Below are 15,264 nucleotides of genomic sequence, written 5' to 3' on the forward strand. Positions count from 1 at the left end.
GTTAGGGTGTATAGGGAGAGGTATTAGCAGCGGGATGTTAGGGTGTATAGGGAGAGGTATTAGCAGCAGGGTGTTAGGGTATATAGGGAGAGGTATTAGCAGCAGGGTGTTAGGGTGTATAGGGAGAGGTATTAGCAGCGGGATGTTAGGGTGTATAAGGAGAGGTATTAGCAGCGGGGTGTTAGGGTGTATAGGGAGAGGTATTAGCAGCGGGATGTTAGGGTGTATAGGGAGAGGTATTAGCAGCGGGATGTTAGGGTATATAGGGAGAGGTATTAGCAGCAGGATGTTAGGGTGTATAAGGGAGAGGTATTAGCAGCGGGATGTTAGGGTGTATAGGGAGAGGTATTAGCAGCAGGATGTTAGGGTGTATAGGGAGAGGTATTAGAAGCAGGGTGTTAGGGTGTATAGGGAGAGGTATTAGCAGCGGGGTGTTAGGGTGTATAGGGAGAGGTATTAGCAGCGGGATGTTAGGGTGTATAGGGAGAGGTATTAGCAGCAGGATGTTAGGGTGTATAGGGAGAGGTATTAGCAGCGGGATGTTAGGGTATATAGGGAGAGGTATTAGCAGCAGGATGTTAGGGTGTATAAGGGAGAGGTATTAGCAGCGGTGTGTTAGGGTGTATAGGGAGAGGTATTAGCAGCGGGGTGTTAGGGTATATAGGGAGAGGTATTAGCAGCGGGGTGTTAGGGTATATAGGGAGAGGTATTATCAGCGGGATGTTAGGGTGTATAGGGAGAGGTATTAGCAGCAGGATGTTAGGGTGTATAGGGAGAGGTATTAGCAGCGGGATGTTAGGGTGTATAGGGAGAGGTATTAGCAGCGGGATGTTAGGGTGTATAGGGAGAGGTATTAGCAGCGGGATGTTAGGGTGTATAGGGAGAGGTATTAGCAGCGGGGTGTTAGGGTGTATAGGGAGAGGTATTATCAGTGGGATGTTAGGGTATATAGGGAGAGGTATTAGCAGCAGGATTTTAGGGTGTATATGGAGATGTATTAGCAGCAGAGTGTTAGGGTGTATAGGGAGAGGTATTAGCAGTGGGATGTTAGGGTGTATAGGGAGAGGTATTAGCAGTGGGGTGTTAGGGTGTATAGGGAGAGGTATTATCAGCGGGATGTTAGGGTATATAGGGAGAGGTATTAGCAGCAGGGTGTTAGGGTGTATAGGGAGAGGTATTAGCAGCGGGATGTTAGGGTGTATAAGGAGAGGTATTAGCAGCGGGGTGTTAGGGTGTATAGGGAGAGGTATTAGCAGCGGGATGTTAGGGTGTATAGGGAGAAGTATTAGCAGCGGGGTGTTAGGGTGTATAGGGAGAGGTATTAGCAGCGGGATGTTAGGGTGTATAAGGAGAGGTATTAGCAGCGGAGTGTTAGGGTGTATAGGTAGCGGTATTAGCAGCGGGGTGTTAGGGTGTATAGGGAGAGGTATTAGCAGCGGGATGTTAGGGTGTATAGGGAGAGGTATTAGCAGCAGGATGTTAGGGTGTATAGGGAGAGGTATTAGCAGCGGGATGTTAGGGTGTATAGGGAGAGGTATTAGCAGCGGGGTGTTAGGGTATATAGGAGAGGTATTATCAGCGGGATGTTAGGGTGTATAGGGAGAGGTATTAGCAGCAGGATGTTAGGGTGTATAGGGAGAGGTATTAGCAGCGGGATGTTAGGGTGTATAGGGAGAGGTATTAGCAGTGGGATGTTGGGGTGTATAGGGAGAGGTATTAGCAGCGGGATGTTAGGGTGTATAGGGAGAGGTATTAGCAGCGGGGTGTTAGGGTGTATAGGGAAAGGTATTATCAGCGGGATGTTAGGGTATATAGGGAGAGGTATTAGCAGCAGGGTGTTAGGGTGTATAGGGAGAGGTATTAGCAGCAGGGTGTTAGGGTGTATAGGGAGAGGTATTAGCAGCGGGATGTTAGGGTGTATAAGGAGAGGTATTAGCAGCGGGGTGTTAGGATGTATAGGGAGAGGTATTAGCAGCGGGATGTTAGGGTGTATAGGGAGAGGTATTAGCAGCGGGGTGTTAGGGTGTATAGGGAGAGGTATTAGCAGCGGGATGTTAGGGTGTATAAGGAGAGGTATTAGCAGCGGGGTGTTAGGGTGTATAGGGAGAGGTATTAGCAGCGGGATGTTAGGGTGTATAAGGAGAGGTATTAGCAGCGGGATGTTAGGGTGTATAGGGAGAGGTATTAGCAGCGGGATGTTAGGGTGTATAGGGAGAGGTATTAGCAGCAGGGTGTTAGGGTGTATAGGGAGAGGTATTAGCAGCGGGGTGTTAGGGTGTATAGGGAGAGGTATTAGCAGCGGGATGTTAGGGTGTATAGGGAGAGGTATTAGCAGCAGGGTGTTAGGGTGTATAGGGAGAGGTATTAGCAGCAGGGTGTTAGGGTGTATAGGGAGAGGTATTAGCAGCGGGGTGTTAGGGTGTATAGGGAAAGGTATTAGCAGCAGGGTGTTAGGGTGTATAGGGAGAGGTATTAGCAGCGGGATGTTAGGGTGTATAGGGAGAGGTATTAGCAGCGGGATGTTAGGGTGTATAGGGAGAGGTATTAGCAGCGGGATGTTAGGGTGTATAGGGAGAGGTATTAGCAGCGGGATGTTAGGGTGTATAGGGAGAGGTATTAGCAGCGGGATGTTAGTGTGTATAGGGAGAGGTATTAGCAGCGGGATGTTAGGGTGTATAGGGAGAGGTATTAGCAGCAGGGTGTTAGGGTGTATAGGGAGAGGTATTAGCAGCAGGGTGTTAGGGTGTATAGGGAGAGGTATTAGCAGCGGGGTGTTAGGGTGTATAGGGAGAGGTATTAGCAGCAGGATGTTAGGGTGTATAGGGAGAGGTATTAGCAGCGGGATGTTAGGGTGTATAGGGAGAGGTATTAGCAGCGGGGTGTTAGGGTGTATAGGGAGAGGTATCAGCAGCGGGATGTTAGGGTGTATAAGGAGAGGTATTAGCAGCGGGATGTTAGGGTGTATAGGGAGAGGTATTAGCAGCGGGGTGTTAGGGTGTATAGGGAGAGGTATTAGCAGCGGGGTGTTAGGGAGTATAGGGAGAGGTATTAGCAGCAGTAAGGCGGGGGTTGATGCCACTTTATAGATAATTGGTGACATGTAGGGGTCACACACAAGGGGGGGGGGGAGGGGAGGGTGTTACAGTCACTTGTCACCTTCCCGGTGTCCTCGGGGCCTGGCTGCAGCGTCACTGAACATGGCAAATTCTGAGGGATCTAAAGAAACCGGATATATTGTTATTAAAAGGTTGAGGATGGAGGAAAAGTGGGGGGGTGGGGGGGGAGGGGGGAGATAGACAAGAGGAGAGAGAAAAGGGAGGGGAGCGAGAAAAAAAGGGGGGGAGAGAAGAGGGAGGAGGGTAGACAGGAGGGAGAGGGGGGAAGAGAGGAGGGAGGGTGGAGAGAGTAGGGAGGGAGGGGGGGGAGAGAGTAGGGAGGGAGTGGGGAGAGAGGAGGGGGGAGAGAGTAGGGAGGGAGGGGGGGGAGAGAGTAGAGAGGGAGGGGGGGGAGAGAGTAGGGAGGGAGGGGCAGAGAGAGGGAGGGGGGGGGCAGAGAGAGGGCGGGGGGCTGAGAGAGGGAGGGGGGGCCGAGAGAGAGAAGGGGAAGATGGAGTGAGGGAGCGGGTGAGTGGGGGGCGGGTGTCACACTGATGGTGAAGTAGAAGGGGGAGGGAGACGGGACGGAGACGGGAGGCAGGGAGTGGGAGTGGGGAGCGGGTGTCACACTGACGGTGAAGTAGAAGGGGGAGGGAGACGGGAGGGAGACGGGGGGAGGGAGACGGGGGGAGGGAGACGGGAGGGAGGGAGACGGGGAGGGAGGGAGACGGGAGGGAGACGGGAGGGAGGGAGACAGACGGGAGGGAGTGGGGAGTGGGAGTCCCACTGACGGTCAAGAAGAAGGGGGAGGGAGACGGGAGGGAGACGGGGAGAGGGGAGCGGGTGTCACACTGACGGTGAAGTAGAAGTGGGAGGGAGACGGGAGGGGGGGAGACGGGAGGGAGGGAGACGGGGAGTGGGGAGCGGGAGGGAGGGAGACGGGGAGTGGGAGTCCCACTGACGGTGAAGTAGAAGGGGGAGGGAGACGGGAGGGAGTGTGAGTGGGGGGCGGGTGTCACACTGACGGTAAAGTAGAAGGGGGAGGGAGACGGGAGGGAGGGAGGGAGTGGGAGTGGGGGGCGGGTGTCACACTGACGGTGAAGTAGAAGGGGGAGGGAGACGGAGGGAGTGGGAGTGGGGGGCGGGTGTCACACTGACGGTGAAGTAGAAGGGGGAGGGAGACGGGAGGGAGGGAGACGGGAAGGAGGGAGTGGGGAGCGGGTGTCACACTGACTGTGAAGTAGAAGGGGGGGGAAACGGGAGGGAGGGAGTGGGAGTGGGGGGCGGGTGTCACACTGACGGTGAAGTAGAAGGGGGAGGGAGACGGGAGGGAGGGAGTGGGAGGGAGATGGGGGAGTGGGCGTGGGGGGCGGGTGTCACACTGACGGTGAAGTAGAAGGGGGGAGGGAGGGAGACGGGAGGGAGGGAGACGGGAGGGAGTGGGGAGCGGGTGTCGCACTGACGGTGAAGTAGAAGGGGGGAGGGAGACGGGAGGGAGGGAGACGGGAGGGAGGGAGTGGGAGTGGGGGGGCGGGTGTCCCACTGACGGTGAAGTAGAAGGGGGAGGGAGACGGGAGGGAGACGGGAGGGAGGGAGTGGGAGTGGGGGGCGGGTGTCACACTGACGGTGAAGTAGAAGGGGGAGGGAGACGGGAGGGAGACGGGAGGGAGGGAGTGGGAGTGGGGGGCGGGTGTCACACTGACGGTGAAGTAGAAGGGGGAGGGAGACGGGAGGGGGGGAGTGGGGAGTGGGGGGTGGGTGTCACACTGACGGTGAAGTAGAAGGGGGAGGGAGACGGGAGGGAGACGGGGGGGGGAGTGGGGAGCGGGGAGTGGGGAGCGGGAGTCGCACTGTCGGTGAAGTAGAAGGGGGAGGGAGACAGGAGGGAGACGGGAGTGGGGAGTGGGGAGCGGGAGTCGCACTGACGGTGAAGTAGAAGGGGGAGGGAGACGGGAGGGAGGGGGAGTGGGGAGCGTGAGTCGCACTGACGGTGAAGTAGAAGGGGGAGGGAGAGACGGGAGGGAGGGGGAGGGAGTGGGGAGTGGGGAGCGGGTGTCACACTGACGGTGAAGTAGAAGGGGAGGGAGACGGGAGGGAGTGGGGAGCGTGAGTCGCACTGACGGTGAAGTAGAAGGGGGAGGGAGACGGGAGTGGGGAGTGGGGGGCGGGAGTCGCACTGACGGTGAAGTAGAAGGGGGAGGGAGACGGGAGGGAGACGGGAGGGAGACGGGAGTTGGGAGTGGGGGGCGGGAGTCGCACTGACGGTGAAGTAGAAGGGGGAGGGAGACGGGAGGGAGACGGGAGGGAGGACGGGAGTTGGGAGTGGGGGGCGGGAGTCGCACTGACGGTGAAGTAGAAGGGGTGCGCGTGGTCCCCCAGCTTCTTGATGAGGCGCTCCTGCAGACGGGTGAGGGGCTTCTTCTCCTCGGGGAGGGGGGGAAACGCCTGAAACGTGGAGATGAAAAGATCCTTCCGGAAAGAGAGGCCGAGAACATCCAGGTCCTCCCGCCCGTACCGGAAAGCGCAGGTCAGCGTCACGTACACTGGGGGGGGGGGGAGAGAGGAGAGCGCAGGTCAGCGTCACGTACACTGGGGGGGGGGGGGGAGAGAGGAGGAGCGCAGGTCAGCGTCACGTACACTGGGGGGGGGGGGGGAGAGAGGAGAGCGCAGGTCAGCGTCACGTACACTGGGGGGGGGGGAGAGAGGAGAGCGCAGGTCAGCGTCACGTACACTGGGGGGGGGGGGGGGAGAGAGGGGGGGAGAGGAGAGCGCAGGTCAGCGTCACGTACACTGGGGGGGGGGGAGAGAGAGGGGGGGAGAGAGGAGAGCGCAGGTCAGCGTCACGTACACTGGGGGGGGGGGGGGAGAGAGGGGGGGGAGAGGAGAGCGCAGGTCAGCGTCACGTACACTGGGGGGGGGGGGGAGAGAGGGGGGGGGAGAGGAGAGCGCAGGTCAGCGTCACGTACACTGGGGGGGGGGGGGGAGAGAGGGGGGGGAGAGGAGAGCGCAGGTCAGCGTCACGTACACTGGGGGGGGGGAGAGAGGGGGGGGAGAGGAGAGCGCAGGTCAGCGTCACGTACACTGGGGGGGGGGGAGAGAGGGGGGGGGAGAGGAGAGCGCAGGTCAGCGTCACGTACACTGGGGGGGGGGGGGAGAGAGGGGGGGGAGAGGAGAGCGCAGGTCAGCGTCACGTACACTGGGGGGGGGGAGAGAGGGGGGGGAGAGGAGAGCGCAGGTCAGCGTCACGTACACTGGGGGGGGGGGGGGAGAGAGGGGGGGGAGAGGAGAGCGCAGGTCAGCGTCACGTACACTGGGGGGGGGGAGAGAGGGGGGGGAGAGGAGAGCGCAGGTCAGCGTCACGTACACTGGGGGGGGGGGGAGAGAGGGGGGGAGAGGAGAGCGCAGGTCAGCGTCACGTACACTGGGGGGGGGGGGAGAGAGGGGGGGGAGAGGAGAGCGCAGGTCAGCGTCACGTACACTGGGGGGGGGGGGAGAGAGGGGGGGGAGAGGAGAGCGCAGGTCAGCGTCACGTACACTGGGGGGGGGGAGAGAGGAGAGCGCAGGTCAGCGTCACGTACACTGGGGGGGGGGAGAGAGGGGGGGGAGAGAGGAGAGCGCAGGTCATCGTCACGTACACTGGGGGGGGGGGAGAGAGGGGGGGAGAGAGGAGAGCGCAGGTCAGCGTCACGTACACTGGGGGGGGGGGAGAGAGGGGGGGAGAGAGGAGAGCGCAGGTCAGCGTCACGTACACTGGGGGGGGGGAGAGAGGGGGGGGAGAGGAGAGCGCAGGTCAGCGTCACGTACACTGGGGGGGGGGAGAGAGGGGGGGGGAGAGGAGAGCGCAGGTCAGCGTCACGTACACTGGGGGGGGGGGGAGAGAGGGGGGGGAGAGAGGAGAGCGCAGGTCAGCGACACGTACACTGGGGGGGGGGAGAGAGAGGGGGGGGAGAGGAGAGCGCAGGTCAGCGTCACGTACACGGGGGGGGGAGAGGGAGGGGGAGGAGAGCGCAGGTCAGCGTCACGTACACTGGGGGGGAGAGAGGGGAGGGGGGAGGAGAGTGCAGGTCAGTGTCACGTACACTGGGGGGGGGGAGAGAGGGGGGGAGGAGAGCGCAGGTTAGCGTCACGTACACTGGGGGGGAGAGAGGAGAGAAGGGGGGGAGAGAGCGCAGGTCAGCGTCACGTACACTGGGGGGGGGGAGAGAGGGGGGGGAGAGGAGAGCGCAGGTCAGCGTCACGTACACTGGGGGGGGGGAGAGAGGGGGGGGAGAGGAGAGCGCAGGTCAGCGTCACGTACACGGGGGGGGGAGAGGGAGGGGGGGGAGAGGAGAGCGCAGGTCAGCGTCACGTACACTGGGGGGGGGGGGGGAGAGAGGGGGGGGAGAGAGGAGAGCGCAGGTCAGCGTCACGTACACTGGGGGGGGGGAGAGAGGGGGGGGAGAGGAGAGCGCAGGTCAGCGTCACGTACACGGGGGGGGGAGAGGGAGGGGGAGGAGAGTGCAGGTCAGTGTCACGTACACTGGGGGGAGAGAGGGGGAGGGGGGAGGAGAGTGCAGGTCAGTGTCACGTACACTGGGGGGGGGAGAGAGGGGGGGAGGAGAGCGCAGGTTAGCGTCACGTACACTGGGGGGGAGAGAGGAGAGAAGGGGGGGAGAGAGCGCAGGTCAGCGTCACGTACACTGGGGGGGGAGGAAGAGAGGGGGGGGAGAGAGGAGAGCGCAGGTTAGCGTCACGTACACTGGGGGGGAGAGAGGAGAGAAGGGGGGGAGAGAGCGCAGGTCAGCGTCACGTACACTGGGGGGGGAGGAGAGAGGGGGGGGAGGAGAGCGCAGGTCAGCATCACGTACACTGGGGGGGAGAGAGGGAGGGGGAGGAGAGCGCAGGTCAGCGTCACGTACACTGGGGGGGGAGAGAGGGGGGGAGGAGAGCGCAGGTCAGCGTCACGTACACTGGGGGGGAGAGGGAGGGGGAGGAGAGCGCAGGTCAGCGTCACGTACACTGGGGGGAGAGGGAGGGGGGAGGAGAGCGCAGGTCAGCGTCACGTACACTGGGGGGGGAGAGGGAGGGGGAGGAGAGCGCAGGTCAGTGTCACGTACACTGGGGGGGGGAGAGGGAGGGGGAGGAGAGCGCAGGTCAGCGTCACGTACACGGGGGGGGGAGAGGGAGGGGGAGGAGAGCGCAGGTCAGTGTCACGTACACTGGGGGGGAGAGAGGGGAGGGGGGAGGAGAGTGCAGGTCAGCGTCACGTACACTGGGGGGGGGAGAGAGGGGGGGAGGAGAGCGCAGGTTAGCGTCACGTACACGGGGGGGGGGAGAGAGAGGGGGGGAGGAGAGCGCAGGTCAGCGGCATGTACACTGGGGGGGTGCAGAGAGGGGGGGGAGAGCGCAGGTCAGTGTGACGTACACTGGGGGGGTGCAGAGAGGAAAGGGGGTAGGAGAGAGAGGGGAGACAGAAAAGTGAAGAGGACTGAGAAAGAGAATACTTTGTCCCTCTCCCGCAGGGTGACACAGTGACACAGACAGGAGGGAGCTATGAGCCTGTCCCTCCCCCGCAGGGTGACACAGTGACACAGACAGAAGGGAGCTATGAGTCTGTCCCTCCCCCCGCAGGGTGACACAGTGACACAGACAGAAGGGAGCTATGAGTCTGTCCCTCCCCCCGCAGGGTGACACAGTGACACAGACAGAAGGGAGCTATGAGTCTGTCCCTCCCCCCGCAGGGTGACACAGTGACACAGACAGAAGGGAGCTATGAGCCCGTCCCTCCCCCCGCAGGGTGACACAGTGACACAGACAGAAGGGAGCTATGAGTCTGTCCCTCCCCCCCGCAGGGTGACACAGTGACACAGACAGAAGGGAGCTATGAGTCTGTCCCTCCCCCCGCAGGGTGACACAGTGACACAGACAGAAGGGAGCTATGAGTCTGTCCCTCCCCCCGCAGGGTGACACAGTGACACAGACAGGAGGGAGCTATGAGCCTGTCCCTCCCCCCCGTAGGGTGACACAATGACACAGACAGAAGGGAGCTATGAGTCTGTCCCTCCCCCCGCAGGGTGACACAGTGACACAGACAGAAGGGAGCTATGAGACAGTCCCTCCCCCCCGTAGGGTGACACAGTGACACAGACAGAAGGGAGCTATGAGTCTGTCCCTCCCCCCGCAGGGTGACACAGTGACACAGACAGAAGGGAGCTATGAGACTGTCCCTCCCCCGCAGGGTGACACAGTGACACAGACAGAAGGGAGCTATGAGTCTGTCCCTCCCCCGCAGGGTGACACAGTGACACAGACAGAAGGGAGCTATGAGACTGTCCCTCCCCCCGCAGGGTGACACAGTGACACAGACAGAAGGGAGCTATGAGTCTGTCCCTCCCCCTGCAGGGTGACACAGTGACACAGACAGAAGGGAGCTATGAGCCTGTCCCTCCCCCGTAGGGTGACACAGTGACACAGACAGGAGGGAGCTATGAGTCTGTCCCTCCCCCCGCAGGGTGACACAGTGACATAGACAGAAGGGAGCTATGAGTCTGTCCCTCCCCCTGCAGGGTGACACAGTGACACAGACAGAAGGGAGCTATGAGCCTGTCCCTCCCCCGTAGGGTGACACAGTGACACAGACAGAAGGGAGCTATGAGGACTGTCCCTCCCCGCAGGGTGACACAGTGACACAGACAGGAGGGAGCTATGAGTCTGTCCCTCCCCCCGCAGGGTGACACAGTGACACAGACAGAAGGGAGCTATGAGTCTGTCCCTCCCCCTGCAGGGTGACACAGTGACACAGACAGAAGGGAGCTATGAGCCTGTCCCTCCCCGTAGGGTGACACAGTGACACAGACAGAAGGGAGCTATGAGCCTGTCCCTCCCCCCGCAGGGTGACACAGTGACACAGACAGAAGGGAGCTATGAGACTGTCCCTCCCCCGCAGGGTGACACGGTGACACAGACAGAAGGGAGCTATGAGCCTGTCCCTCCCCCCGCAGGGTGACACAGTGACACAGACAGAAGGGAGCTATGAGTCTGTCCCTCCCCCCGCAGGGTGACACAGTGACACAGACAGAAGGGAGCTATGAGTCTGTCCCTCCCCCCGCAGGGTGACACAGTGACACAGACAGGAGGGAGCTATGAGCCTGTCCCTCCCCCCCGTAGGGTGACACAATGACACAGACAGAAGGGAGCTATGAGTCTGTCCCTCCCCCCGCAGGGTGACACAGTGACACAGACAGAAGGGAGCTATGAGACAGTCCCTCCCCCCGTAGGGTGACACAGTGACACAGACAGAAGGGAGCTATGAGTCTGTCCCTCCCCCCGCAGGGTGACACAGTGACACAGACAGAAGGGAGCTATGAGACTGTCCCTCCCCCGCAGGGTGACACAGTGACACAGACAGAAGGGAGCTATGAGTCTGTCCCTCCCCCGCAGGGTGACACAGTGACACAGACAGAAGGGAGCTATGAGACTGTCCCTCCCCCCGCAGGGTGACACAGTGACACAGACAGAAGGGAGCTATGAGTCTGTCCCTCCCCCGCAGGGTGACACAGTGACACAGACAGAAGGGAGCTATGAGACTGTCCCTCCCCCGCAGGGTGACACAGTGACACAGACAGGAGGGAGCTATGAGTCTGTCCCTCCCCCCGCAGGGTGACACAGTGACACAGACAGAAGGGAGCTATGAGTCTGTCCCTCCCCCTGCAGGGTGACACAGTGACACAGACAGAAGGGAGCTATGAGCCTGTCCCTCCCCCGTAGGGTGACACAGTGACACAGACAGAAGGGAGCTATGAGCCTGTCCCTCCCCCCGCAGGGTGACACAGTGACACAGACAGAAGGGAGCTATGAGACTGTCCCTCCCCCGCAGGGTGACACGGTGACACAGACAGAAGGGAGCTATGAGCCTGTCCCTCCCCCCGCAGGGTGACACAGTGACACAGACAGAAGGGAGCTATGAGTCTGTCCCTCCCCCCGCAGGGTGACACAGTGACACAGACAGAAGGGAGCTATGAGTCTGTCCCTCCCCCCGCAGGGTGACACAGTGACACAGACAGGAGGGAGCTATGAGCCTGTCCCTCCCCCCGTAGGGTGACACAATGACACAGACAGAAGGGAGCTATGAGTCTGTCCCTCCCCCCGCAGGGTGACACAGTGACACAGACAGAAGGGAGCTATGAGACAGTCCCTCCCCCCCGTAGGGTGACACAGTGACACAGACAGAAGGGAGCTATGAGTCTGTCCCTCCCCCCGCAGGGTGACACAGTGACACAGACAGAAGGGAGCTATGAGACTGTCCCTCCCCCGCAGGGTGACACAGTGACACAGACAGAAGGGAGCTATGAGTCTGTCCCTCCCCCGCAGGGTGACACAGTGACACAGACAGAAGGGAGCTATGAGACTGTCCCTCCCCCCGCAGGGTGACACAGTGACACAGACAGAAGGGAGCTATGAGTCTGTCCCTCCCCCGCAGGGTGACACAGTGACACAGACAGAAGGGAGCTATGAGACTGTCCCTCCCCCGCAGGGTGACACAGTGACACAGACAGGAGGGAGCTATGAGTCTGTCCCTCCCCCCGCAGGGTGACACAGTGACACAGACAGAAGGGAGCTATGAGTCTGTCCCTCCCCCTGCAGGGTGACACAGTGACACAGACAGAAGGGAGCTATGAGCCTGTCCCTCCCCCGTAGGGTGACACAGTGACACAGACAGAAGGGAGCTATGAGCCTGTCCCTCCCCCCGCAGGGTGACACGGTGACACAGACAGAAGGGAGCTATGAGTCTGTCCCTCCCCCCGCAGGGTGACACAGTGACACAGACAGAAGGGAGCTATGAGTCTGTCCCTCCCCCGCAGGGTGACACAGTGACACAGACAGAAGGGAGCTATGAGCCTGTCCCTCCCCCCGCAGGGTGACAGTGACACAGACAGAAGGAAGCTATGAGCCTGTCCCTCCCCCCGCAGGGTGATACAGTGACACAGACAGAAGGGAGCTATGAGTCTGCCCCTCCCCCCGCAGGGTGACACAGTGACACAGACAGAAGGGAGCTATGAGCCTGTCCCTCCCCCCCGCAGGGTGACACAGTGACACAGACAGAAGGGAGCTATGAGTCTGTCCCTCCCCCCGCAGGGTGACACAGTGACACAGACAGAAGGGAGCTATGAGTCTGTCCCTCCCCCCGCAGGGTGACACAGTGACACAGACAGAAGGGAGCTATGAGTCTGTTCCTCCCCCCGCAGGGTGACACACAGACAGAAGGGAGCTATGAGTCTGTTCCTCCCCCCGCAGGGTGACACACAGACAGAAGGGAGCTATGAGCCTGTCCCTCTCCCCGCAGGGTGACACAGTGACACAGACAGAAGGGAGCTATGAGTCTGTTCCTCCCCCCGCAGGGTGACACAGTGACACAGACAGAAGGGAGCTATGAGCCTGTCCCTCCCCCCGCAGGGTGACACAGTGACACAGACAGAAGGGAGCTATGAGCCTGTCCCTCCCCCCGCAGGGTGACACAGTGACACAGACAGAAGGGAGCTATGAGTCTGTTCCTCCCCCCGCAGGGTGACACAGTGACACAGACAGAAGGGAGCTATGAGTCTGTCCCTCCCCCCGCAGGGTGACACAGTGACACAGACAGAAGGGAGCTATGAGTCTGTCCCTCCCCCCGCAGGGTGACACAGTGACACAGACAGAAGGGAGCTATGAGTCTGTCCCTCTCCCGCAGGGTGACACAGTGACACAGACAGGAGGGAGCTATGAGTCTGTCCCTCCCCCCGCAGGGTGACACAGTGACACAGACAGGAGGGAGCTATGAGCCTGTCCCTCCCCCCGCAGGGTGACACAGTGACACAGACAGAAGGGAGCTATGAGTCTGTCCCTCCCCCCGCAGGGTGACACAGTGACACAGACAGAAGGGAGCTATGAGTCTGTCCCTCCCCCCGCAGGGTGACACAGTGACACAGACAGGAGGGAGCTATGAGCCTGTCCCTCCCCCCCGTAGGGTGACACAATGACACAGACAGAAGGGAGCTATGAGTCTGTCCCTCCCCCCGCAGGGTGACACAGTGACACAGACAGAAGGGAGCTATGAGTCTGTCCCTCCCCCCGCAGGGTGACACAGTGACACAGACAGGAGGGAGCTATGAGTCTGTCCCTCCCCCCGCAGGGTGACACAGTGACACAGACAGGAGGGAGCTATGAGTCTGTCCCTCCCCCCGCAGGGTGACACAGTGACACAGACAGAAGGGAGCTATGAGTCTGTCCCTCCCCCCGCAGGGTGACACAGTGACACAGACAGAAGGGAGCTATGAGTCTGTCCCTCCCCCCGCAGGGTGACACAGTGACACAGACAGAAGGGAGCTATGAGTCTGTCCCTCCCCCGCAGGGTGACACAGTGACACAGACAGAAGGGAGCTATGAGACTGTCCCTCCCCCGCAGGGTGACACAGTGACACAGACAGAAGGGAGCTATGAGTCTGTCCCTCCCCCGCAGGGTGACACAGTGACACAGACAGAAGGGAGCTATGAGACTGTCCCTCCCCCCGCAGGGTGACACAGTGACACAGACAGAAGGGAGCTATGAGTCTGTCCCTCCCCCGCAGGGTGACACAGTGACACAGACAGAAGGGAGCTATGAGACTGTCCCTCCCCCGCAGGGTGACACAGTGACACAGACAGGAGGGAGCTATGAGTCTGTCCCTCCCCCCGCAGGGTGACACAGTGACACAGACAGAAGGGAGCTATGAGTCTGTCCCTCCCCCTGCAGGGTGACACAGTGACACAGACAGAAGGGAGCTATGAGCCTGTCCCTCCCCCGTAGGGTGACACAGACAGAAGGGAGCTATGAGACTGTCCCTCCCCCGCAGGGTGACACGGTGACACAGACAGAAGGGAGCTATGAGACTGTCCCTCCCCCGCAGGGTGACACGGTGACACAGACAGAAGGGAGCTATGAGTCTGTCCCTCCCCCCGCAGGGTGACACAGTGACACAGACAGAAGGGAGCTATGAGTCTGTCCCTCCCCCGCAGGGTGACACAGTGACACAGACAGAAGGAAGCTATGAGTCTGTCCCTCCCCCCGCAGGGTGACACACTGACACAGACAGAAGGGAGCTATGAGTCTGTCCCTCCCCCCGCAGGGTGACACAGTGACACAGACAGAAGGGAGCTATGAGTCTGTTCCTCCCCCCGCAGGGTGACACACAGACAGAAGGGAGCTATGAGTCTGTTCCTCCCCCCGCAGGGTGACACAGTGACACCGACAGAAGGGAGCTATGAGTCTGTCCCTCCCCCCGCAGGGTGACACACAGACAGAAGGGAGCTATGAGTCTGTCCCTCCCCCCGCAGGGTGACACACAGACAGAAGGGAGCTATGAGCCTGTCCCTCTCCCCGCAGGGTGACACAGTGACACAGACAGAAGGGAGCTATGAGTCTGTTCCTCCCCCCGCAGGGTGACACAGTGACACAGACAGAAGGGAGCTATGAGCCTGTCCCTCCCCCCGCAGGGTGACACAGTGACACAGACAGAAGGGAGCTATGAGCCTGTCCCTCCCCCCGCAGGGTGACACAGTGACACAGACAGAAGGGAGCTATGAGTCTGTTCCTCCCCCCGCAGGGTGACACAGTGACACAGACAGAAGGGAGCTATGAGCCTGTCCCTCCCCCGCAGGGTGACACAGTGACACAGACAGAAGGGAGCTATGTGTCTGTCCCTCCCCCCGCAGGGTGACACAGTGACACAGACAGAAGGGAGCTATGAGTCTGTCCCTCCCCCCGCAGGGTGACACAGTGACACAGACAGAAGGGAGCTATGAGCCTGTCCCTCCCCCCGCAGGGTGACACAGTGACACAGACAGAAGGGAGCTATGAGACTGTCCCTCCCCCCGCAGGGTGACACAGTGACACAGACAGAAGGGAGCTATGAGCCTGTCCCTCCCCCCGCGGGGTGACACAGTGACACAGACAGAAGGGAGCTATGAGCCTGTCCCTCCCCCCGCAGGGTGACACAGTGACACAGACAGAAGGGAGCTATGAGTCTGTTCCTCCCCCCGCAGGGTGACACAGTGACACAGACAGAAGGGAGCTAGGAGTCTGTCCCTCCCCCGCAGGGTGACACAGTGACACAGACAGAAGGGAGCTATGAGTCTGTCCCTCCCCCCGCAGGGTGACACAGTGACACAGACAGAA

At 60.7% G+C, this 15,264-nt stretch overlaps 1 protein-coding gene across 1 annotated transcript in view; it reads right to left on the bottom strand.

Moving 5' to 3' along the window:
- LOC142484882 (beta-arrestin-2-like) overlaps positions 1 to 15,264 on the bottom strand; it is a 56,187-nt gene that overhangs the window by 17,882 nt on the left and 23,041 nt on the right. The window contains exons 5-6 of the mRNA XM_075584115.1: positions 5,442 to 5,638; positions 3,157 to 3,216 (exon numbers count right to left, since the gene is read on the bottom strand). Of these exons, the coding sequence (XP_075440230.1) occupies positions 3,157 to 3,216; positions 5,442 to 5,638 (257 nt within the window). The remainder of the gene's footprint in view (positions 1 to 3,156; positions 3,217 to 5,441; positions 5,639 to 15,264) is intronic.

The sequence above is a fragment of the Ascaphus truei genome, unplaced genomic scaffold (assembly GCF_040206685.1).
Source record: "Ascaphus truei isolate aAscTru1 unplaced genomic scaffold, aAscTru1.hap1 HAP1_SCAFFOLD_453, whole genome shotgun sequence".
In the NCBI taxonomy this organism is placed as follows: Eukaryota; Metazoa; Chordata; class Amphibia; order Anura; family Ascaphidae; genus Ascaphus; species Ascaphus truei.